The 24,866-nt window shown below is 48.8% G+C and overlaps 8 protein-coding genes across 8 annotated transcripts; 3 read left to right on the forward strand and 5 right to left on the reverse strand.

Annotated features, from left to right (window-relative positions):
* Positions 1 to 924: 924 nt before the first annotated feature.
* Positions 925 to 3,138, reverse strand: FSUBG_1758 (acetate regulatory DNA binding protein; the record flags this gene model as incomplete). Its single annotated transcript, XM_036679459.1, has 3 exons — positions 925 to 1,189; positions 1,240 to 2,702; positions 2,773 to 3,138. The coding sequence occupies 3 exons, from the start codon at positions 3,136 to 3,138 to the stop codon at positions 925 to 927; spliced, it is 2,094 nt and encodes a 697-aa protein (XP_036542675.1).
* Positions 3,139 to 6,301: 3,163 nt separating this feature from the next.
* Positions 6,302 to 7,741, reverse strand: FSUBG_1759 (uncharacterized protein; the record flags this gene model as incomplete). Its single annotated transcript, XM_036679460.1, has 3 exons — positions 6,302 to 6,640; positions 6,693 to 7,155; positions 7,212 to 7,741. The coding sequence occupies 3 exons, from the start codon at positions 7,739 to 7,741 to the stop codon at positions 6,302 to 6,304; spliced, it is 1,332 nt and encodes a 443-aa protein (XP_036542676.1).
* Positions 7,742 to 8,600: 859 nt separating this feature from the next.
* Positions 8,601 to 11,637, reverse strand: FSUBG_1760 (phosphatidylethanolamine n-methyltransferase; the record flags this gene model as incomplete). The annotated part of the gene is made up of 3 exons (XM_036679462.1): positions 8,601 to 8,675; positions 8,724 to 11,380; positions 11,454 to 11,637. 3 exons carry the CDS (start codon positions 11,635 to 11,637, stop codon positions 8,601 to 8,603), a joined length of 2,916 nt encoding a protein of 971 aa, XP_036542677.1.
* Positions 11,638 to 15,083: 3,446 nt separating this feature from the next.
* Positions 15,084 to 16,101, reverse strand: FSUBG_1761 (eukaryotic translation initiation factor 3 subunit G; the record flags this gene model as incomplete). The annotated part of the gene is made up of 3 exons (XM_036679463.1): positions 15,084 to 15,308; positions 15,362 to 15,998; positions 16,073 to 16,101. The coding sequence occupies 3 exons, from the start codon at positions 16,099 to 16,101 to the stop codon at positions 15,084 to 15,086; spliced, it is 891 nt and encodes a 296-aa protein (XP_036542678.1).
* Positions 16,102 to 17,181: 1,080 nt separating this feature from the next.
* Positions 17,182 to 17,547, forward strand: FSUBG_1762 (UV-induced uvi15; the record flags this gene model as incomplete). Its single annotated transcript, XM_036679464.1, has 1 exon — positions 17,182 to 17,547. The coding sequence occupies one exon, from the start codon at positions 17,182 to 17,184 to the stop codon at positions 17,545 to 17,547; it is 366 nt and encodes a 121-aa protein (XP_036542679.1).
* A 269-nt stretch (positions 17,548 to 17,816) lies between these two features.
* FSUBG_1763 (salicylate hydroxylase) lies at positions 17,817 to 19,188 on the reverse strand (the record flags this gene model as incomplete). The annotated part of the gene is made up of 2 exons (XM_036679465.1): positions 17,817 to 18,895; positions 18,945 to 19,188. 2 exons carry the CDS (start codon positions 19,186 to 19,188, stop codon positions 17,817 to 17,819), a joined length of 1,323 nt encoding a protein of 440 aa, XP_036542680.1.
* A 676-nt stretch (positions 19,189 to 19,864) lies between these two features.
* Positions 19,865 to 20,760, forward strand: FSUBG_1764 (uncharacterized protein; the record flags this gene model as incomplete). The annotated part of the gene is made up of 2 exons (XM_036679466.1): positions 19,865 to 19,877; positions 19,925 to 20,760. The coding sequence occupies 2 exons, from the start codon at positions 19,865 to 19,867 to the stop codon at positions 20,758 to 20,760; spliced, it is 849 nt and encodes a 282-aa protein (XP_036542681.1).
* Positions 20,761 to 21,382: 622 nt separating this feature from the next.
* Positions 21,383 to 23,724, forward strand: FSUBG_1765 (3-phytase precursor; the record flags this gene model as incomplete). The annotated part of the gene is made up of 3 exons (XM_036679467.1): positions 21,383 to 21,895; positions 21,944 to 22,908; positions 22,953 to 23,724. 3 exons carry the CDS (start codon positions 21,383 to 21,385, stop codon positions 23,722 to 23,724), a joined length of 2,250 nt encoding a protein of 749 aa, XP_036542682.1.
* Between the last annotated feature and the right edge of the window lie 1,142 nt (positions 23,725 to 24,866).

Raw genomic sequence — 24,866 nt, forward strand, 5'->3', positions numbered from 1 at the left:
CCTAAATGATGAAAAGATTTAGGTAATTTAGGATAAGTTTAGGATATCTTTTGTCAAGTTTATTTTTAATACCTTATATTCAGGTCTGAGTTTTCTTGTCCCCTGAGGACTACGTAGGAGTCTTGTGTTAGGCCCCTGGTGTCACCATCTTATTTATGCACTTCTACGCAAGTAAGATGTCTATTACATCATGTCTGTCATATGTGTAGACACAATTCGCTGCATTCTAATTCTTCTTTCTGCATGAAGGGTCCGGCGAGAATTAGGTTCCATCACTGCAAAACGTCATTGATACTGAGACGTCATTGGTACTGAGGTGTAAGAATAACTCTTTGTAGACGAACCAACATCTTAGGTTGACTGCCATAATATTTCTTGTTTATCTTCATGTTCTTAGTATTGTACAATTAAACAAATGGGTATAGATGCTATCTTAAGAGACATCATCATGTTCTTTGATGGTTAATCAGAGCTGAGAAATCTGTACGCCAATTCCCCCAGGGAACCTCCAGCTAGCACTGGCAACTAGCTTATGCATGATCTACATTACATCAATCAGAGATCCTTATACTAAGATCGTTGAAGTATCCTTGGAAGCCAGTGTATTGGGAAACCCGGGACACCCGGCCCGCAGAACCGTGCTGGGCTCAACATCCAACCAATAAAGTCATGCTCCCCGACACTGCACCCCAGGATATCACCCCAGAATGATCTTCTCGGGGCGACATTTTAGCCCACCAAGTTTCTTGGGGTAGCAATTGCACCCATGGGGCGTACTAGTCGTATGGGAGTAAGGGGCGGCGTTACTATTGAATAACGCCGCAGTCTGAAGTGGAAGTTAAGGTACGTCAGAGCTGATGACGAAGTAGCCTTGTCGTTTCGTTTTGAGTGGCATCTATCGATCTGACACAGATCGACCGGCACCTACGGAGTACCGAGGAACGCGCGTCTTCTCACCTCTGCCTCCTTGAGGATTTCCGAGGACAGACTCAAGCTAGGGGCTAGGGTGGCATATCGTTCAACCTCTATGACAACATCATTGATCATTTGATCCAACGCCTCACGGTGAGGCACCAAGGTTAGCAGAATGCTGAGCAGCGATGGCGACATGCTGGCACCCATGATGAGTAGCGTTTGGGAGACTATCGATAGAGCACCTTGCCAGATGTATGGCATATGACCGGCATGACTAGGCCCCTGTCAGCTATTGACTATGCTCGAAATGAAATGGAGACTTACTGTTCATGGATATGTTCGAGTTGTCGAATAGAAGCCTCCAAGCACTTGTGGCAGTTCTCCCGCACAGCAGGATCCAATACTGCTTGCTCATTGTCTAGCACTGCTAGAATGTATGGTCGATATATGATGGTGCGACAAGCAAAGAATCGAAGTCGAAGGACAGTTTGAACCGGATCTTGCAGCGCGTTTCGAGTGAAAGGGAATTGCAGTGGCAGTGGTAAACTCTCATACCATTGGCTCAGTTGGTAGTCAAGCTCTGCCACTACCGGATCCAGGCTTGTTGTAGATGCAATCGAGTCCTTAGAATAGATGAGTTGGCTCACTCTATTTAAAAGCCGACGTAGAGCAATCTCTGCAAGGAAGTACCAAAGCTCATCTCGACCCACTTGCTCCGATTCATCTCCTTCAAACCCGCAGGGCAAGCCAACGTTTTCCTCGAATTGGACAACCCCTGAATGAGGCAGGTCGAGTTCCGCGAGAAGATCACTCTCAAAGAGCAGTGCATTCCAGTAGATTCGCTCCACGAGTTCTCGCTGGTGGCTTGGGATACGGCTAGGGGCCATAAGTAGCAGCTGTAGCTTCGTGCTTGTCGTGCAAAGTAGATTCCATGCCTCCATAGGGCGGACTAGGTAAAAGTGATAAGCAGCAGCAAGGAGATGACATTGTGCCGCCACTACACTGTTGGCAGTCATCAGTCCTGGAAGCAGCGACCATGCTGCTGTAAAGTATTGCAGTCCAGGGGGGTCCTCGTGCGGCAAGATTCTTGAGATACTGCCATGCAAGCTTGCCTGACCCAGGGCAAGAACAAGAAGCACGATACAACTCTCCGGCCCCTCTCTAAAACCGTTGGACAAGGCTGTGCGGTACTGACTCCTCCAGGTATATGGGTTGACGCAAGCATACCAAATATTAACTCTCTCGAAATAAGCCTCGATGTAAGCCTGGGTGTTTGACAGATCCACACAAGGAGTTTTGGTCAGAGTGTGGAGTGGTTCTCGTGCCATTTCCAATTGTAGCAGAATCTGAGGATCGCATGGTCGCGACACTAAATCTCGGATCAAAGGCCATTGGAGTAAATGCATAGTGGCATTAGTGTGGACTTTAGGCATGGTAGAGATATTGGTTCCGGTCGGTTGGGCGGACCAAGTCCCAAATCCACCATTGGGGATAGAGCCAAAAGAAGCAGCATTGGCCGACAGCATCATGTTGTCTCCATCAAGCCCCGTGCCATTACTCATCCCAGGCGAATTGTCAGTTAGGTTTAGTCCGTTTGCTGTTGTGTTCACCATATTCATCTGAAGTAGATTTTCAATGCGGTTGAGACGCTCCAAGATCAGCTTGTCACCAGCGTCAAGCTTAATGCCTGGCTCTCGGTAGATGCATTCAGCACCAAGCTCTGTACAGAGTTTGCACTTTGGCTTTGTGCCATCGCAACGGGATTTCCTTGAGCGGCAAACCTCGCACTAGTGGGAGTCAGTATACAAAAGCGGAAATGATATGAATAAACAAAATAAAAATGGTGTAGTGACGCACAGCAATAGTGGCCCTACGGCGGGGGTAATCGACACCCGTTTCGGTATTCCTCCTTTTGAGTGGGTTTGAGCCTTCATCGCTTGAGACCTTTTGCGCGCCATTGGACATGCTGTCAGGTCTGTTGTCAGATGACTGCGAAAGATGCCGAGATTTTTGAGATGCGCTTAGTATGCCCTCCCGACTGAAACTGGGCGTCCGCTGGTTTTTGTAGCTGACTGGGGATTTGAGTGAGGCGTCAGCCGACATTGCCGTAAGTGAAGATATCGGAAGTTCCAGAGAAAAGCTGTCGCGTGCAGGTACCGTGAACGGTCGCGCTGCGTTGAGAGAGATTGAATGGAGGGATTCGCCTGTCGATGATGCGGACATGATGATAGATTGGCGTCAAAAATGGAACGGTTCGAGGAATGGCCTCGAGAATAAGTTCTAGTTGAGTTGGTGTAGCGGCATGAACAAAGCAATGATGCGCACGACTCGAAATGTCCTTTCAATAGAACAGCATTATATAGCAAGGCCGAAGCTCGGGAATGGTGAGATGAGCATCAGACGATGCGACGAAAGCTCCCGTTTCAAAGTTGTGTTGAACTTGAACTGGTGAAGAGCGACTGGTTTCCTTTGGGGAATGATTCGCGGTTTGGGCGTTCCAACAGACAATTGAACAACGTCAGTCTCACAATAAGAACACGGAAATGTTCTCAAGACACTGAACGTTGAAAGAGGCGTCCTTTCCTGCAACCGAAATGGAGGAGTAAATGGTTATGTATGGGGGAAGAGCTAGGACAAGGGTCCCCGAGCCCCCGTTGTTCAGTAGCTGCACTTGGACTTAACCCCGGACCCTGGGTTGGCGGGCGGTGGAACTCGGAAGAGGGTGGTGGAGAAACGGGCGGGGAGAGACTAGGTAAGAAAGGTAGAGAGTCAACCTGGGGGACTTCTGGAGAGATGGGATGGGTCATTTATTGGCCCAACAGAGTCGGCCGAAGAGAGCATCGAACAATGGATAGACCCGGTCAACGTGTATGTACTCGGTTCCGCGATCGAGGTACCTGAGAAGTTGATTTTCAGCATGGCATGACATGTCAAGCAGAAACCGAAATGACTTGTCTCGGGGGCAGTTTTGCTTAAAGTGGTGGTGGCGTACGTTTTGTTTCTTGGTACAAAGGCGATTCGCTTCCAAATCTGGGGTCACAGAGCGTCAGCAACAGAGAGTCTGGAGAAGTCCATAGTAGCTACTGCTCTGTAGGGCACTGTGGGAATACCGGTAGAGCTGCCCGTCACGCTATCCTGGCTTTCCTGAAGCGTTCGCAAGCATCAACTCCATGTGTTCCCCAGAGGATTGGATGGCTCAAGCCAGTTGTTCTCGTTTAACCCGCCATGACAGGGATAAGGTTGAGATGGAGGTGGGCGGCTCCTGAGGGGGATTGGTGGGAATCCTTGCAGCACGACCGTTTGCGTGTGGGGAAGCGATTTCTGGAGGATGAGGTTCAATTTCTTGCCTGAGATTGGGGTTGTTGGCACAAATTTTGTTGTCCAAAGTTGGTAAGTGTTCCATGATGGAGATGTAGGTTAAATGGTGTTGTTGCTTCGATTGTGGATTTCAGGCACATACTGTGCTTGAAGCTTTGGGGGAAGAGCGGAAATGTCGTCTCATGTTGTGCCTGCCGTACTGCCCTTGCAGCAATATCAAGAGTAATAAGGAAAGAACACACGGGAGAAGCTAATAAACATCCCAGTTCTTGCACTTCATTGCTTGAAATGCACCTGGAACTAAAACACAACAATATCATGCCTCATCCTTGAGTTTAACAATGTGTGATCACATTGCAATCCTCTCTTTGCCGTTGCTATTTGACATAATACGATCCTCTTATTGCCGAGTACGCCATCTTATAGATACGTCTCCTCCAAATGGTGGCATAATGAGCCCCGAATAATGCATCTCTACCACGATTTGACAGACAACCGTACCGTCACCGTCACCGTCATTCATTAATGGTTCTAGACCCCAGCGGGGTCAGAATCGCCACGAGAGGAGAAGACCTTCAATCCGTAGCAAGTGATTGACTGTCTCGGATGGCATCCGGACCTCTCGCTCATGATCATGGGGTCTGCAAATCTCTCAACACCAGACGGACTTGATGCTTGCTTGGAATCCCACTTCCTCACTCGGCGATTTTGATATAGAATAATATTTCAAATACCGATCTCCGGCTCATCCGATATATTAATATGACGCACACACCTTTGTTTCTAATAAACGTGGCTTTGAAATCGAAATCTGGTCTCAGCTTTCCTAATGCTTACACTGACTTACTTACATTGGACAGTTGCCTTGCCCAGACGCACCGTCGCTCGACCTCACCCATCATGACAAGCGCTCATGCGCCGGATCCATGTAACGGCCCGAATAGGAGTGCTCTTCCGTTGGAGCCTCGCAGCCCAGTCCAATCCAAATCTCAGCCCGTGACCAACCTGGGGTTCGGTTTTAGCCTGCTCCGGTCTGGGGTGCCCGTCTCGAGACGCCTGTCAACCTGCGGGGAAGCTTAAAAAGTATGGCACGTTTTGTCTGCTTACGGAAAACTGCGGTGCAAGGTTGTTTGATGGATCTTCCGGCTAATAACGCTCGCCTTAATCTACCATGTCCAGAGACTCCAGACGAAGGCACGGCACAGACAGAAACCCATCGGTTCGGGTCACGGCTTGAAAATATCCAGACTCTCGGGTAGACGATGTCTTCGAGTTTGAAAGACACATTTCCTGTCAAAACTCAAATAGATGATGCTGATAATTGTGAACGTGCATCAAGCCCTCTCAGTAAGCTTTATAGCAAGCTGCTCAACTATTTAGACGATCGAGTTGCCAAGGGCCCGTGCCACTACCCACATCGACAACATCTTCAGGGTCTTCAACACCCTGGCCATCACCTTGAGCCTTGCTGCCAGGCTGCGACCTGATCTCCAAATCCACAGTCCCCTCGATTCCCATTTTGGGCATCCGGGAGATTCAATGCCCGATACAACTCCGGCAAGGATTGCACCCGCGGGAGAGTAACAGTCTTGTACTCCGTGGTCGAGGCCGGATGGACTGACAGACTCTCATGTTCTCCGAGGTCGCTGCATGAAAGACACAACAACCTACACGCTAATGTAGTGTGCTTCACATCATCCCCTGCGTCACAACAACACGATCGAGCCGTTGTGGCAGCCCAACACCAATCAAGTGAATAATGGGCATCCATAAAGTGTCCCTGACTCTGCAACCCACAGCTTCTTCGGATCCGGCAGCCGTCAACCCGAAACTACAAACCAAGGCATTCAAGACTGGCATTTTCTGCATACGAGCAAGTCCTGCGAATTCAAGACGATACTCATAAGTTTCAGGTATTTAGACGGATGGCCGGTCATACGTCATGAAGCTCTCGTTCTCAGTAACGTCAGTTGCTCGGACGAGAGATACCGAGACGGATACACACTATGACGCCGGACGGAACCAAAGAAGCTGTGGGGCATCTTTCTTTATAGGGCGAAGTTCATGGTCACTCATAGAAGATGACGGCTGTAACTTCGCCTTCCAGCTCTGCATAGGCGATGAAATCACCCAGAATTCCAGTTTTGGCATCCCTCTCAATGATGACGACACGGCTATCACTTTGAAGTGCCACTGCTACCAACGTTCCCGCCTTGTTGATAGAGAAATGGCGAGGAAATCTGCCTCCACATGGAATGTCTTGTTGAAGCTTGAGATGCCCCGTTTCTGAGTCAATTTTGAAACTGACTAGAGGATCAGATGCTATAGTGCTGTTACTGGTGTCAAAGTCTGGAATTTGGAGAGTGCTTTCATTACGAGACGAGACGATCAGGAACTCTCTATCCGGCTTTGTTCAAAGGTCAGAATAAACGCAGCTCAAGAGTTGTGGACACACTTACTGATACTACAATCTCGGCAGCTGCAGCGCCTTGCGGCACGTCTTTGCCTTCTCCATGGATGCCACTGCTCCATATTTCCTTGAACCTGATAAAATCGCCACCATACACGACTTCGTAGCCGATAATGGTGTTGGCCAGCTCGGTGACAAGGTACATGAACGTCTTTGTCTCCTTAACTACAAAGGCGATATGTCGGGGCCCGCTGCCTGGAGTAACGACCAATGGATCAAGCTTGGACAGGCCCAGATCTCCGTAAACAACGCCGTATATGTGAACCATATCTGCTCCCAGATCAGGTACTAGAATAAATCGTTTGCTCGGATCAAGGACTGCAGCATGGGGGTGGGAAGCCTCCTGTCTTGAAGGGTCCGGGCCAGGCTCGGGAAGGCTGAACTGTTGGACATTCAGCGACGTGAGATTTGCTGGATCTTGAATGTCCCATGTCGTAAATGCCGAACCGCCACTGAGAAGCGTTAGCTCTTTGATACCGGGCCTTGATGCTCAAACGGAAATACATACTAGTGGGCTACTGCCAGCCCGTAATCCCATTCGCCATACATCAACGCACTCACTGGACCAAGGGCTGTGGAAGTCTTCGCTAGAGGCGTCAAGGTACCGTTCTCATGTGTTGCGAAGGATGCCAATGAACCATGCTTCCCATCTTTTAGTCCTTCATCGGTGCAATAAAGCACTCCGTTATACCAGTCGAGGGTAAGCCAAGAAGGGCTTCCAGCACACCCATCTGTCGTGGACAATGTTTCAAGTTTCACAGGCGTATCCCGATATTCAGCAGGTGAGAGATTTAACGTTGTAACAAGTCCACTGTAGGACGCAACATATAACAGCACATCCGGCTCGTGGTGAGTGCTGAATTCAAGAATGTCATGGTTGTGGCTCCAGTGCGCGCCCCCGCGATAGTAAGTCTGATATACGCAATGGAGTAAAAACACAGTAATAGGCGCAGCGAGAAGGAGTGTTGAGATGAGAAGCGCTATGCTATTATCCCGGAAGGGGTTCTTTGAGAGTCTTTGGCGACCGAGGAACTTCATTGTCTCCAGTTGATGGACAATGTTACGGTAAGTTGAGGATTATGACGAAGTCAGAGCTGACGCAGTTTCACCGCACTAGCCGCAAGCTATCATCCAGGGTGAGGGCATAGGTGAGACACCAATGTCGATCAAAGAACGAAGCGACACAGGCGAAAGATAGCAATTTGCGATGAAGACAAAATGGAGGTGAAGATGTAGAAGTGAGATTGAGCCTTAGGCTCTGAAGGAATACACTACGCTACGGTAGCCGTGCAGATCCGGGTGGCACTGTGATGACTTCGTATTGCATGCAAGTATCACCAGATGGATCTAGTGTTGCCGCTAGAGGCATGGATTTAGAGTTCAGCTTCCAACGTCGTTCCGCGGGAAGCGATTTGTTTCAGAAACAGTTTCAGTTAGGTTGGCAGGTTGGCTGCATATTCAGTGATAGTTTGATCGATTGGATGATTGTTTTTAGGAATCATATCATGTCTCGGGGAGGTGATGGACTAAAATTTGGGACCAAGATCCCAAATGATAAATATATCTAGGCAACTAATGATACGCTTGGGGGCTTCTTCATGAATCTATCTGGGTACCGTTTGTTAAGTACGGTCTAAAGTTTTACTCCCCAACGCATACTTGGACGAAGGATCTATGTGCCAGCATTGATCTGCCCATGCGATCAGCAATAACAATTTCATTGCTCCATCACGATGAAGGTATTACGGGAGTGTTTTCTAAGTCATAAATATTTCTTTATTTTCAGTACCCTCTTACTTCATTTTTGGTATCTCAAAAGCACTCCAACCAACACCTCACCCTATACTATCCCCACCAAAATCTGTCACCAACAGCTCCAAGCACTTTCGTTTCTCAACTAAGCCTTTTCTGACGGGAAGTCCTGGATTGCAGGTGTCGTGGTTCCTCTTGATAAAGACATGCTGTATGGAGCCTAATGAACTGTTAGCTTTATGCAACCTCGTAGTCATGTTGTACGTACCAGAACTTCCTTAGCGTTACATATTCTCCAAGCAAGTTTACGAACGCTTCCATCTGCGGCCACTACAGGTGGTGCAAACTCAATACCAAACATTTCCCGAATGGCGTAGACAATCCTCTTGGCATACTTTGTGTCGCGTTCGACGTGGCCTCCGAAAGGCTCTTCAGGCTGGTTGGGTGCAATGTCCGGATCACGGTCCAGGCAGTTTTGAACAATTGGAAGAAGTGCGGCCTCGACGGCTTGCTCGTACAAGCCCTTGGCACCAAGATCGACATCCTCTTCGTCAAACTTGCTGATTCGGATCTCGAAAGGTTCTGAAATCGTCAGGGCATGATGATGTCCATTGTGGTGGTATCTGAATTCGAAGACACCTTGTGTCCACCACAGCTTGTCACCTTCAAACACAACTTCACCTTCGACCAGATCGGTTTCTGTGATCTCAGTTGAAGTTACCGGGTGCTCTTCGACCACAATGCTAACATCGGCAGTCAAGGCATCATAAGACCCAGCATTTGTAGGTGCCCATCGTCCCAAAGAAGAAACTTCAGTTGTTTCCCTTGAACGATTGTCAGTGACCATGTAAAGGCCAATCCAATCTTTCTTGCTGTGGTTCGCGGGGGCTCTCCACTTCACTCGAAGAGGTGCTCCGTATTCAAAAGCCATGGTCTTAACGGGCTTAGGGAACCGGCCTGTCAAACTCTCCTTGCCAGTGTACTTCTCAATGATAGGTGCGTTGTTAACAGGAGTGCCCTGTACAGAAAGAGAGTATAACTTGGGATCATGGCCTTCTAGATCAGGAGCAATTCTTGTGATGGTGAGTCGTGCGGGAGCCATGTTGAAAAGAGCCGAAGTATCTCGCACGATGGTCTTAACACCTGCTGCGAATTTAGGCCGAGCGGTATCGATAAAGTCCTCAACGAACTGGCTGGTGTCATCCAACACCTTGTCGACACTCTCTTGCCATCCCTTGACAGGAGGGGGCAATGATTTCTTGATGAACTTGGTAAGACCTGCTTCTTGACGCAGACTGCGACCATAGATCTTTTGCATATGGGGTCGCTCAATGTACGAGATGTAGTAGACAGTTAAGATCTGGGTGAACAGGGCCATAAGGAAAATGGATCGACTCCACGTAATGAGTGCAGCACCCCACACTGCAGCCGTTCCGAAAAACCGGTCAGGGTTGTTCAGGAACCGGTAAATAGACTTGTAAGTCAATTTAGCCTGCTGATCAAAGAAGAAATCGCCGCAGAACCAGCCAAATTCGCCGAGAGAATCATAGACGCTGAATGCGGTCCACAATTGAAGGGCAACGAGACTAGCACCAAGAACATGCTTGAGCAGGACCAGGCCATAGGCCCAGTCTTCAGGAGGCGAGTACATCTTCCAGCAAGCGGCGACAAATGCAGTGTTACACATGATCATAGAGATGTGGTGGAGGCCCTTCCATTGGCGCCAGGCTTCACCAGCACTCTCGCCGAATTTAAGGAAGTGGCGTGTCCACATCTTGTTCTTAGACTGTTGGTCGAGAATAAGACCTAGGCCGAGGTGATACCAAACACGCCAGGCTAGAGCGTGAAACACGAAAGCCGCCTGCCATACGGCAGTTGAAGGTGTCACAAGAGTGAGGACGGCTACATAGAACGGCATAAGAATGACGGCAAAGTCAGGAACGCGGAACAAGTCAAGATTGCTTAAACCAACGAGATTGTGGACGGGAGCGGGCTCGTCTTTCTGGGCGGGCGTAAGTGTTTGTTGGTCGAATGCACCTTCAAGCGATTTTATATCAGCGGGTATGGCATCACTTTGGCCCCCGGAGACGGTTCGCTTGCGAGGAGGAGGAGGGTTGTAGGTTTTCTCAATATGGGGGTTCTCGACAATCACGAGGAAAGCGAATTGGGCCAAGTGAGCGAGGATCGAGATGAAGAGAACCTCGTAGCTAGCAGCCATCATGGAAATACCATAGTAACCAGCATATCCGATCGAGTACATGGGGTGAGGAGCCATCTCGAAGACACCGTCAAAGGTTAAGTCTTGGTCGATGAGATAGAAAAAGTCTCCCCAATACCAGGCAAAGTCTTTCACAACACGGTGGGCGTCGAGTTTCACCCAGAGATTGAAGCCGATAAGGGCGATGCCAACGGCCCAGCGGGAGAAACCAATCAGAGAATTTTCCCCTTCAGGAGTGTGGCCACAGACGATGGCGAACAGGCAGTACGACACGAAATCACACATGAGGATCAAATCAACAACCCTTCGGAAGACCAACCAAGTATTGTACTCAATGGGGGCCTTCTCGAATTCATAGTCCTCTGGGATCTTTGTCTCGAGCTCGTTCTTTAGTAGATTGTAGAGCCATGGTCGCGGGTTTTTGCCTGTTGAAGGATTCTCGAAGAGCTTCCAGCGCCGAGCCCAAGTGACAAGACGTCGGTGATTTGACTGGATCTGGAGGAGAACACCAATGCCGATGTTGTAACAAGCTCGCCAGAATAGGAACACAGCAGCGAAAACAATACGTTTCGAGCTAGATGGCAGGAAATAAGCAGCTAAGATGTGAAGACCCAGAATCGTCAAGACAATTGCATCAGAAAGGTTCTTAGGCTGTCGAGGATCCAAGAGCTGAGAAACCATATCATGGGTTGTGGGTACGATAAAGACTACATGTGACAGTCAGCCAAAGACGCACCGACGCAACACACCACCACCACAACCTAAATGGATTGTACATACCTGTGCCGTCTGGGGTTCGGCCATACGTCTTACTAGACTTATCAGATGGGAAAGGCACATCAGATGACTGGCGACTATGCCCTTGGTCTTCTTGAGGCTTGTCTTGCTGGGCAGAAGGATCAACCCCAGATTGCCGTTGCCGAAGCCCAGGGCCGGTGGCAGGCAGATCGGCGGCAGTACTCATGACTGGCCACGATTCAGCAGTAAGAGGGTGGTGAGATGGCGACAAGGGAGATCCAAGAAAGACGGCGACGAACTGGCAAGTTGAATGCCAAAAGGAGAAAAGAGCGAAGGTTGAAATTGAAAGAAAGATGAAAGAGATCGGAATGGAAGAAGTTGATTGTCGGCTGTTGAGAGGGTTGCGGCGGGAGTTTGAAACGACGTCAGGGCTCCGCTGGCTTAGACGTTAGGGACGGGGTCACCTGGTTCAGAGCTATCAATCGCTGGACCGGCTGTTTAAGCCCTGGCTTAGAGCTAGTTCCTGGTTTAGCTCTGGGTCTGGGTCTGGGTCTGGAGCTGCGGCTCCATAAGTCGCAGAGGGGAGCGATTTAGCAGGGGATTGAGTGTCGATTTCCAGTGAGCGTTAGAGAATGAGAGTAGCATGCATGAAGCTACTGATGGGTGCGAGGTTTGAAAGCGGCGTATGAGAAGATGCTGTTTGAGCCTGTTTAATGGAACAGTAACTCATGTGCAAGTGGAAGAAAATGATGAAAAGAAAAGAAAGAATGGCGAAATTGACAAGAAGTTGTTGGGAAGTGTCTGGTTCGTGAAACCAGGCCAGCGACACCTTCCGTCCCGTTCAAACGAACATGTGCAATCAACAGGGCAAGTCACCGACTTGCCTCTCTACAGTGCATTGAGGCTTGAATGGGGGCGTCCATTTGCATTTGCGCCGCGACAAGAGCGCTAAACCCACTGTGATTACCGGGCTACTTCCATTAACAAGTGAGATGTGCGAGGGCGGGGACTCTGAGCTTCCATCATCTTCCCCCACTCGTTAAGTCGCGTGCTTTATTTCTTTGGTTACGGGCAGTATTGAGAACCACGGCAACAAAGAATGATATTACTCAAGTCAGCACTTGTCTATACCTTTATTGCTAAAGCCAATCGATAAATTCTCTCTATTCCAACTGATTTTGTAAACCATATGGTAAAGACTCTTTCCACCGATTCTACCCGTTTGCCATGCCCGCCCTCTCATGGACTCTAACCGGTCTCCGGCTCCGTGATGGAGGACGCCTCCCGATAGGTACCACGGCGAGAAACCCCACAACGGGGTGGGGGCATCGGAAGCGAGTTGCTCTACAGAGTACGTCTTCTGAGCTCTCACTCTGAAGGTGGACGATCTGATGCGTGGCTTTTCCCCGTAGAAGCCTCAGTTCTTTTACTCGGATAGTCAATAAACCCTGGTCCTTTAGTCTAGCGTGGGGCACAATCACATGCAAATCTGCCTCAAGTAATGGAAGAAACGACAAAACATCCTAGACGATTTCTCCCAACAAAATGGAAAATTAGAACTGTTTCTAGGGTCTTGCTATTACAGCTATTGCAAGGGGTTAAAGCGGTAGTTTATTTAGGTGCTTTTCCATGGACAAAAACACCTAAGCAAAGGGAGACTCAAGAAGCATGGCGAGACTAGTAAGGAACAAACACAAGATGGTGAGCATGTTTCCTCGTAGAAAGTTGTCAGATAAGTGATGGTTTCTCCTCAAGCCAGAGTATGCCCAGATGGCGAGAACGGCGGAGTTGAACTACCTATCAGCTCTTATATAATAAAGTTCAAAGCAAAAAAACCATTGTCCCGGGGGCTGAACTTTTCACGATTGAACCATTTCCTTAGTGCAGGAGGCCATCTAGGACTGGTGCCTTGAGGCAAAGTCTTTTGATTATTCTTGGTATATAAAGTCTTACTCAATATCCTACTTTGTCTCCAGCAAAAGGAGACGCTGACGATATAGCACTTCGACACCTTTAGCCACGACGCCATCTTTACAGTATTTATCTGCCATAATAACTTACCTATTCATTGTAACTTTTAAAATATTCAAATGACAATATTCTTCGGCCTTTCTAGACTGGTCACAAGACCTTCATTCTGAATCGGGAATATCTGTCAATCAAGCATGGAATATCCGCCCCGGTCACAAAACATTCAGGGTCTCGAATTACACGACCCTTGCTCCAAGCTAGTCAAATATGTTGAGATGAAAAAAAAAAAGACCAATTGTCTAGATGTTCGTGTCCTTTTCTAATTCCTATAAGGGAAGCCCGAAAGAGCCCCGTTGGCATGCAAATGCACGAGTTATATCCCGCATCGTCTGACCCTTGCTTGTTTGCGACTGAGCTAACCTCGTGTCTTGAAAGCCTCGGGTTGACAACCGGTTAATATGGGACGAGGATATTTACTTATCTTTAGTCTTCTGTTAGTTTCCATACTAGAACACACGGCATGAGCCTCTATTGAACCATCTTTCTTTATCCTGAAACTTACAGGCGCGAATGGTTAGCCATTCCACCAGTCAGAGGCTTCTCCTCCATCTCCCATCCGAGGATAGGGAGTTTTACCCAGAGCTTGGGCACTATCCAGCGGTAATGCCATGATATAATATTTCCAAGATACAATATTTGAAGAAGTCATAGGCTATCTGGAAACACTTTTCCTTGAACATGGACTGTGTGTTGTCTCTTCATGGCCTACTGTCACTAAACAGGATCTCATAACAGAGCTGCCAAAGCGAGAGGCGGGTATGTTAAATTTCATACCATTTGGTGGGCAAATCAATATCCAGATATTCTGAGATTACGGCACTCTTTTATTTGTCGAGATCTTCACGTTGATGTGTACCAGAGAGATGAAGAATGGCCAATAGTACTCTTTCTACCATAAGATATCGCCATAAGACCACGTTTCTTAACAGCATTTAACATCAAGTTCTCTATCACAAATTAAATGACTGGTCCTGAGTTTGTCGAATGCTTGTGTACTTAGCAAGCGTATGCCATGCGAAGGTGCTAGATCTCGGTTGACTTGGCTGTCACTGGAGGTGACCAACACCATGATGCTTCACTCTCCAATGCAAATATATGAATCCAGCGTGTGGTAAAGCCGTTCCAGCAGATAACAAACATTTTCTATGCTAATCATGCCGCAGATAGCCAGACCATATCCATGGAAAGCATTTGATATATTGTCATACGTCCTCATGTGTGAGTTTACGGGCCATTCATAAGAATCCGTTCCAGGACGAACCCGAAAGGCAACATGAACGACACCCGTTTTGGAAGAGGAAGGGAAAGCAGAGAGCTCGATTTGGCGAGTAGCTGGCCATTGTCTCCTTTCATCGCCCCATCAAGTAACCCTCTAAGCAAATGCTGCCCACTCTCCATGGATGGCCACTCATTTAACAGATCTTGATTTATGCTGTCTCCCCCTATCTTCACATCATACCTCATATCACAAAAAGACCAAAGTTCACTTTTGTCCCACTCCAGACCCCCCATATCCCAAGGGTCATGAAATTCATGAGGTTGAAAAAACAATATCTTTTGAAAAAAATCCCCGCAACCGATCGATGCAATTACCGTGCGTGACAACTAACCCATGACAAGATCGAAACATGATCAGCAGCCTTACTGAGCCTTCTTGGCAAACTCCACCCGCAGAATGAGATGCTTGAAACCGAATCCGTCCATCTTCGCACAGGCCTTGACGGCATCGCCCCGGTCCGCGAAGCTGATGAACGCAAAGCCCTTGGCCATACCTGTTTCCCGGTCCTTGGCAAGGAATACTCGGGTGACGCGGCCGAAGCGCTCGAACATGTCGCGCAGCTCTTGCTCCTCTGCCATCTCGGAGACCTATATATGTTGTTAGTGTGGGATATGTGAAGAGGTGGCGTGACGGCACTTACGTTGGTAACGCGTAGTGTAGCAAAGTCGTCCCTCTCGCCAAACTTGGATCCCATTCTCTCGCCAGCTGTTCCGGTTCCACGCAGAGCGGGAGGAACATATGAGCCCTTCTTGTTGGCACCAGCAGCGCCCGCGCCAGCAGCCGAGGCCTCGTCTCCCATACCAGCAGCAACATCCCCAGCGGGAGTCTCTCCAATAGGCGCCATGGTGTCCTTGTAGGGACATCTGGCAGTGAAATGCTGACCGTTGCAGATACGGCACTTGACCTGCTTGTCCTTGAGCTTGTCCTTCATGGACTGGGCGTTGGCGTCGGTGGACTCATCCTTCTCGGCCTTTCGCCAGTTGACGCTTGGTCGGAAGATGATGTTCTCGCCGACGGAGGTGGTGTCGGGGGCAGGGCCGGGGGGATCCTTTGCGCTGAGGCCGAACTTGGGCCAGGTTTTTCGGTCGGCGACGCGGGGGTTTACGGTCTCGGTGTGGGTGGTGAAGCGAATTCGGCGGGTGGTCTTGACCTTTCGGCCGTCGTCATCGTAACGGAATGTGATGATGGTCTTTGTTCCATCCTTGTTGGAGATGGTCTGAGGCTCTGGGAGATCGGTGGAAGTCTCCTCGATATCGTCGTCGTCGGCCCAGTCGTGCCTGTTTTTGAATGGTGGGGTTAGTCAAAAGGATATCGATACAAGACCCCAGTCAAGGAGAGCAGAGCAACTCACTTGGGCGGGTTCGCTACGGCGGCAGCCATTTTGACTCGAGCGTATCCGAGCGATTTGTTCAGAGGTTCTGTGTAGGTCTCGCGGTGCCGTAGGGATGCGTCGTCGTGGCTCGTTGAGGCGTCACTTCGTGATCGTGGGGTTTTAGTGATAGTTGAATTTATTCACTTTTTCGTGGTGCGGTTTGAGCAGAAGTGGGGCTGAAGTCAAGCCACATGTGCTCGAGGCGGATGGATGGTCGAATCACATGATGTGCACTAGCCACAGGGCCAACTTTATCCGCTCCGGGCGTCGAGCATTAATTGATGATCAAAGGCGTAATTTGGTGACGTTACTTTGAGGAATCTCGACCTGAGGCTTGATAGTTTTGTTACGTGGGATCATGCCACCGACGGAATTTGAATAGAATCATCATGGAGATTGCCACTGGTTAAACGGAAAAGCGGCATGAGAGGATTCGAACACGGAAGAGGGATGTGTGGCGCAGCTGAACTCGTGCAACACGTTGAATTCGGGGTTTGTTTCAGAGCCGCATTTGAAGCAAATACTCACTCATATAAAACGATTTGACAAGAGACAACCCCATTTGGAAAAAAACTGATACAAATCTGTGACTCGGTAAATATCCTTGAAAGGGTCTCCTTGTTGGGAGATGAGATGAACCCGTCAAAAACGCCAAGGGACAGATGCTCGAATCTATTGAGCCAAGCGTGGCGCAGCTGAAAGAGAGTCCAATCCGGGTCCACGTAATGGAGCGACGCGGTCTCTGTGGCGCTCGGAAGCGCGCTGAGGCCATGTGAGAGGATACGATACGGGACCGGGGGAGCCTGGGAGAAGAGGGAGGGAGCTTGAGACTGACTTTGGCACCAACGCCAAAAACAATCTACTACGAGCTTGGCTTTTGGCTTTGGACACTTCTCCTCACTATCCGAGGCCGTTTTCTTTTTCCTTTTGTATTCCTTCACATCCACTTTCTCTCCTTCACTCTTCCATTCCCATTTTCACTTCTTCTTGGCGATTGCTCCATTCGTCCCATATACCTCGATAACTTTCTTTGCGCGCCATACCCCCCAAAGCTATTACCTCCTTTTCTGTCGCAAACAAATCACACCATGGCTTTCAAGCAAGACGAACCTCCCGCCTACGGCCCTCCCCCAGGTGCCCCTCAGCCCACATACGGCGGCTACCAACAAGACCCATACGGCCAGCAGCAACAAGGTCAATTCCCACAGGGCGGCCAGCAGCAAGGCTACTACCAACAAGGTCCCCCTCAGATGGGCTACTACAACCAGCAACAAGGTCCCTTTCCCGCCGGCCAGGGTCCCTATCCTCCTCAGCAAGGCCCCTACGGACAGCCTCCCCCTCAGGGCTACTACCCCCAAGATGATCAGAGAGGAGGCGGTGGTGCTGGTGGCGGTATCATGACTGGTCTTCTCGCTGGTCTGGCGTGCTGCTGCTGTTTGGACTGCCTCTTCTAAATGGCGATTCACTGCGAGTCGATACCACCGCCGATAGCGGACATGCAGACAACAAATGGAGGGATTGGAAGCGCAGCGTGGCGCATCAGCAAATGGAAAGGGTTTCCTGTTTCACGGCGTTGGGGATCATTCGACTACAGAGCTCTGATTCTATGTTATGTGTTTCTCTGTTTCCTCGATAAAGTACGACTTGTAATTTCATAATATTCAGTCTCAATGCGCATATTTGTGCCCAAGCGTGTGAATGTCAAGCCAAAACTGATGTGATACTATGCTGCGGCAAAAGCTGTCTCAAACTCGGACCTAACCTTTGCGACACAATCATTTGTGTAAATCATCTTTTGTACATCCGGAGACGTCCACTTATCAGGAACCGATCCACTGGTCTTGTGCTCCTTGAACATCCTGTCTCTCTCCTCCTTTGCTTTTCCTTCGCCCAGGTGCAGTGTTCGACCAGACATATAAGCCATTTGTACGAGATTCGAAGTCCATTCCTTTCGAGATTGCTCATACACCTTCAAGCACTTGGCAATAGTCTCGGGCCGAGTATCAGGGGCAAGGGACAGAACCTCGGCGATTGTTGAACCGTCCTCAATAGCCATTGCAGCTCCTTGGCTAAGATGTGGAAGTGTTGGGTGGCAAGCGTCTCCTAACAATGCCACCGATCCTTGAGTCCATGTAGGTAATGGCTTGTACATCCTTAGTCGCCACTCGCAGACTTCTCCTTCAGGGACCAGGTTAAGCATCTTCTGTACAAGAGGGCAGAATGTCTCAAACACTTCCAACATGACTTTCTTGGATCCTTTCGTTGTATAGGTGATAGAAGGAGCGGATGCAAAGTTATCATCTGGCTGGACAGTTGAAAGGTTGTATATGGACTTGTTTGCGATTGAGTAGGCGATAATATGTCGCTTCTCTCCCACCCATCTTACAACCTCGTCGCTATCAAGGAGGGACAGTAATTCAGGATCATGCTCCATATCTTCTCGCTTGAGCATGATACGGTAGGCAGCTTGGCCGGTCTCGGCCTCTTCAGGCGTGGCGTTGACTTGCTGGAGGAGCTGAGATCGAGTTACACTCTTAATGCCATCGGCGCCGAGGAGAATGTCAGCTTCACGAGTGAATGCCTCTCCATCTCTGGGCTGGAGTTTGAAGATCACTTTCGGAGCGAAGCTCTCAACTTCGACTAAACTTGTCGCAAAGTGAAAGGTGATGGCACTCTCTTTCTTGCAAGCTTTGTATAGATGACCAGCTAAGGAAGCTCGATGGCCACAGAGGTGCGAGAAACCGTATTTCCCCTTGATATCGGGCATGTCAACATGAGCCAGCTCAACATTAGTTGCACCCTCTGTAAAAGGTCAGTGTATGCTCCCGAGTCTTAGATTTTGTAGACTTACGTCGAATACTGCTCCCAGCGACACAAGTAGCTTCTCTCTCAATATCATCCCAGCATCCCAACCTGTCGAGGATTCTTCCCATGTTCGGAGCCATTTGAATACCAGCTCCTACAAAGCCAAGGCTACTGGCAGTCTCATAAACATCAACGTGTTTAAAACCTCGTTTGGCTAGAGCTAGGGCAGCTCCTAGTCCGCCCATGCCGGCGCCCATGATGGCGATTTGCAAGTCTTTGGTGCTAGCCATGATGTTCAAGCCAATTGAATACTCGTGAGGCCAATAAAATGGATGATATTAAAGATATAGACTTGGCATTTCGAGAGGTCGTCGAGACTTATATATACCTAGATCTAATCCAATGACGGTTCTTCCTTTATCCGATCTCATTCATACCTATCGTTACCATCCCGAATCAAATGCCGGTGCGGGGCCCCGAGCGGATGTACGCATCTTAATGGAGCTTGATCGATATATGTACGAGTCCGAGAAAGGGCTCTTCACAAACAACTAATTACATATAGAAACGGAGAAATTCAAGTGTTTTTCGTTTTATTTCCTTATTCGTTCGTGCTGAGCTCCTATATCGGCGGAGACAATTCCTATTATTCAGCATCTGCAGAATCTGGGGTTCTCCCGTGTCGTCATCAATACACTTTGACACATGTTTAAGCTATAAGCACGATCATGTGCTCTTCTTTTTATCGACTAAAACGTTAGACTTTTGTAACGATGCATTGGATAACGTGTCTTTGCGGGAGCATTTCTCGGCATGTGGGAGAGACTTCGGAGACCGAGATGGTTTCTGATGCTTCTCTCTGCCACTGCAATATTTGTCGTAATTCGACTGGCTTGCTTTTCACGTCCTATCTTCCGACCGAAAAGCCGAGATCTTTTGATGGATTGAGTGTCTTTGAGGGGAACGATGCTTCGTGCCGGTATTTCTGCTCGACATGTGGCTGTCATGTCTATCAATCACAACAAGATCAAGACGGCGAGTTGAGGTGGGGAGTGGCTACGGGTGTTATCACAAGAAGCGGTGATTCAGGCGCAAGAGTGAGTTATGCGACGCATGAAAAAGTTGAAGATACCATCGACGGAGGTGCTTCGATATGGCTTCCTCTTGAGGCACAGCAGAATCCTTCGAGTCGCTCACAGTCGGGGTCATTTACACCGAAATCGAAGCATCTCGATGCACTCTGTGCGTGCGAGGCTATCCATCTTCGCATCACACGCCCGAACGAGGTCAGCTATCTGCCGCATCGCGCATATCCTGACCTGATGTATCCTTACTGTTCTACTGATGAGTCTATCACATCAAACCCATCAGACGAAAAGTGGTGGATCAGAGGAGACAAATATCTCGCTGGAGCCTGCGCTTGTGAATCTTGCCGGTTGGCCTCTGGGTTCGAGATACAGACCTGGGCTTTTATTCCCAGGACAAACATCTTTATCGTTTCTACCAACGGTTCAGAATCAGAGGATCCGTTGGGCTTTGAAAGGTTACCAACGGATGCTCTGAAGGCATATCAATCATCGCAAGGTGCAGTTCGTCACTTCTGCGGAGGATGCGGTGCAACTGTGTTTTGGCGAGATGCTACCGATTCTAGTGTAGTTGATGTGAGTGCAGGACTGTTTCGTGCTGATGAAGGAGCTCGAGCAGAGAACTGGCTTCATTGGCATAAGAGCCGCATAAGTTTCGCTGAAGAAGTGCAGACTCATCGATCTGGTCCCCTGGCTATAGCAGCCCAGGGTATTTTGGGTACTCTTGCGATGGGCCTAAAGGGAAGCACTCTAGTCACTGAAGGTGGACTAGACTGATCCTAATTCATAATCTCAAGTGAAGATCTTATGATAGCAGACCATATTTCCCCTGAAAAGAAACTCTGTTTCCTATAAAAACGGCTATTAATATTGCAACGGCTAGGATCGACGTTTCGAAACAGCGTTGCATGAACAATTGGTCAGAGGTAAACAACAATAAATAATAAAGCCGAGAAGAATTGAAGGACAAAATTCTTCCAACACAACACTACACTAGAATAAAGTCATAAAGTTAATTAAGCTTATTTACTCTATTCTGTCTAGCCTAGCCTCTTTATATTTCCCTCACAATCATAACATTTCTGTCATGAATAGACAACTCTACATGCAATAAACATGCCCGCTAACAAAACCCCCCGAAGTCCTAATCCCTGTCCTACCCAATAGAACTACACCTTTGCAACACGAGCATCGTTTCACAAAAGTGCTCGGTGTAGAATTCGATGTCGCTCTCAACCAAAATTGGCAGGACATTGCAGCTATTACCATCCATCGGCATAAGTGACCAATTGAGCGTAGCACGTGCCTTGAGCGAAGATCATATAAAAGAAAGGTTCCAATGGAAGGCAAAAGTAGAGGCTGCTCTTTTCTGCAGAGGAAGAGTACTATTCTGGCAATCATGGTTGGTTCAAGTCTCGTTGGCCTATTGGCTGTTGTTCTCCAGATATGTTTCGTCAAGGCGGTGGACGTAGACGTTGCGGTCTCTGCTTACACCGGCGAGGTTGAGTCTGATTGGACTGCTGTTTACTACTCTGATGGGAATCCCCTATTGATTGGAAACGATGGAGGCCCTGACAAGGGAGGGTTTCACGTCTATGATCTCAACTCAAAGGCTCCGTTGAAACAAGTCGCTGCGAAAACACCTGGACGCAGCAAGCTTGTCACCACTGTTTACGATGTCAACAACAAGGATGTCCTCGTCACTATCGCTCAGCCAGATTCTGTTGTTCGCGCTTATGAGATGCCCAAGTTTAAGCACATCAAGGATGCCGACTTTAAAGTTCTAGGAGATTGGTCTGCGCTGTGCAGTTGGAAGAGTCCGGCTGGAAACGATTATGTCTTCTTGTTTGGAAAAGGCCAGGCAGTTCAACTGCTCGTTCAAGAGACAAACAAGTCATTTGAGTTTGTCCAGGTATGTCTCTCTCTTAACAAGAAGCGGTAATGTTTGCTGACCTGCTAGACCCAAACTTTCCCTACAGACTTTGAAACATCGGGATGTGCCGTTTCACGCTCCGAGTCTCGCATGTACATCTCTACAGATGACGACAAGAGCGTCTATGCCTTTTCACTCAAAGAGTCTACCAAAGCGCCCAAGATCACCGCGGTTGGCAAGGTAGAAGATGATGTGACCGGCTTGGCCGTCTATGTTCCCAAGAAGGGCTCCGACTACTTATTTGTCGCTCAAACAGACAAGGTCGCCGTCTACGATTCCTCTTTCAAGCTCAAGGGAACACTATCCTTGACCGGGCAAGAAGACATTGAAGTGCAGGGTCTGAACATCTACCAAGGTGCTACGAGCAAGTATCCTGCTGGTGCTCTCACATACGCCATTGAGTCAGAGGATGTCAACGGTTTCGCCGTCTCATCTCTTGAGAACGCTTTCAAGAAGCTCAAGATTGATGCCAACACCAAGTACGACCCTAGAAAAGTTAAGACAGACACCAAGACTGAGCCAATCTGCAAAACTTGCCGAGGCAATGGCTACTGCGTCAAGGACAAGAAGAACAAATGCGAATGCTTCGCTGGTTTTGCTGGGAGTACCTGCAGCAGCTTCACCTGCACCGACAAGTGTTCCGGGCATGGGAAATGTGTTGGACCCAATGAATGTAAATGCGATAAGGGATGGGGCGGCCTTCACTGCTCCTTTCTTCTCATTGAGCCAACCTACGAGACCGAATCTCGTCTCGGCGACGGTGACGATCCTGCCATTTGGATCTCTCCTGAGGGACCAGAAAAGTCTCGAATCGTCACAACGATGAAGTCTGGAAAAGAAGCTGGTCTTGGCGTCTTCGACTTGGCTGGCAATCTTCTCCAGTCTTTCACGGCTGGTGAACCAAACAATGTCGACATGATCTATGGTTTCAAGGCCGGTAATCGAAAGGTCGACTTGGCTTTTGCTGCTTGCCGAGCTGATGATACGCTCTGGTATGTTGCTTCTCCCTGTTATTTGAAGTTAGCTGACAACCAAGTCTCTTCGAGATGCTGCCCAACGGCACACTGACCAGTATCCCCGGTGGCATCCACCCTGTTATCGACGACTACAAGGTCTACGGCTCGTGCACCTACAAGTCACCCAAGACAGGAAAGCAATATCTCTTCGTCAACGAGAAATCAGCACGATATCTCCAGTACGAACTCACTTCCACATCTAAAGGAGAACTCCAGACAAAGCTTGTTCGGGAGTTCCAAGGCGGCAGCGGAGGCCAAGTCGAGGGCTGTGTGACCGACGAAGAGAACGGCTGGATCTTCCTCGGCGAAGAACCCTCTGCCCTGTGGCGATATGACGCAGAGCCTGACTCAAAAGACAAGGGTGTAGTAATCGGCAAAGTCGGCGATGGCAAACTCTACGGCGACGTTGAAGGCGTAACTCTCGTCTACGGCTCCAAACCCACGGAGGGTTTCATTCTAGTATCATGCCAAGGCGTCAGCGCATACAACGTCTACCGCCGAGCCGCTCCTCACGAGTTCGTTACCACCTTTACACTCGTAGAGTCATCAGATGGCCAGATCGACCCCGTGTCCAACACAGACGGCATAACAGCTGTGGGAACAGCGCTGAACAAGGATTTCCCTCATGGCTTAGTGGTTGTGCATGATGATGCGAACCAACTGCCCAATGGCAAGACCAGTGCTGAGGCGAGCTTCAAGCTGGTTAGTCTTGAGAAGATACTGGGGTCCAAGGTGTTGGGGAAGAAGGGCCTGTTGGATCAGGTGGATAAGAACTGGGATCCTAGGAAGTGAAGAACACATAGGGCAGTTAGTGGGCTTTGCCTAGGTGAAGTTGCGTCTCTTTGAGAGGTCAAAGTCATCACCCCTGAATCTATTGAGACCCATTTTGAGTCAACCGAGAACCTTCTCAGCGTCTCATAACAAAGAACGCAACACGAGCATTTTCATGTGTTCGAATAAGGCTTTGATCATCGCCAAAGAGACTGCTCATGTGCTTGTGATGGTGAGTAGTCTCACATAGGAGTGGCGTTTACATGTGGCGGAACAGTCTCGACACTCTTCTACCGTCAGTGCTTTTGCTATCTCTTCTAAGTCTCTCATAGTTGTCCAAGATCTGAACTTTTGGATCCACTACGTTTGATAGATAATTGGTTGCCTTGGGGGTGTACGCCGCAATGCTTGACACTGCCAGACGGGACCGGGATATCAAGTACCTCCATCGTCTGATATCAGCACTGACGGTGTTATTCATTGACTGCGTAATCATTTTGAGTTATTACTGCGCTAGCTTTCTACAATAAGCTTTCTACAATAACTTCCAATGAGATGCAGATATCTCCAAGTTCGATATGTAGTGACTGACAACATCACCCCTTCAACTCACATCACAGTCGTAGCATAACCATAGCAAATACAACTTAACCCAAAATAAACATCTTTCTTTCTCAAACACTTCCAAACTCTCTCAAAGCCACTCCTCAAAGAGAAAGTAGGTTTGTTTCATCTCCTCTCGCCGTTTGTAGGCTACAACCGCCCCCTTACCCTTTTTGGGTGTCAATAGAACCTCACTAAGCACTGACAGCTGTCAATAGCCAAATAACCCGCCAAACTCGCATGAACCAACGTTTATCCCGCCCGCCAAGATCAATCTCCTCGTGCATTCGCGTCCGGCAAGTAAAAAGCGAGGTGAATGAGTTGGAGGTGTCACATATCGTTCAGCTGGGAGTAGCTTAGATGATAGTCTGCGCAATGGCTTCTGTGAATAAGCCGCAAAGCTACTCACACTCTCTTGGAGGAAGCTTTAGTATCTTTGCATGCAACTCGTGGCTTGTACCGTCTTTGATCGTCTTTGATTTGGCTCTATTGAGGATAGAAATCTCGCATTGACTGTTACTGTTCGAACCGAAGAGCGAAGGGGGCTTATTGACCCCGCC

Source organism: Fusarium subglutinans (assembly GCF_013396075.1).
Source record: "Fusarium subglutinans strain NRRL 66333 chromosome Unknown NRRL66333_c0000014, whole genome shotgun sequence".
Taxonomy (NCBI): Eukaryota; Fungi; Ascomycota; class Sordariomycetes; order Hypocreales; family Nectriaceae; genus Fusarium; species Fusarium subglutinans.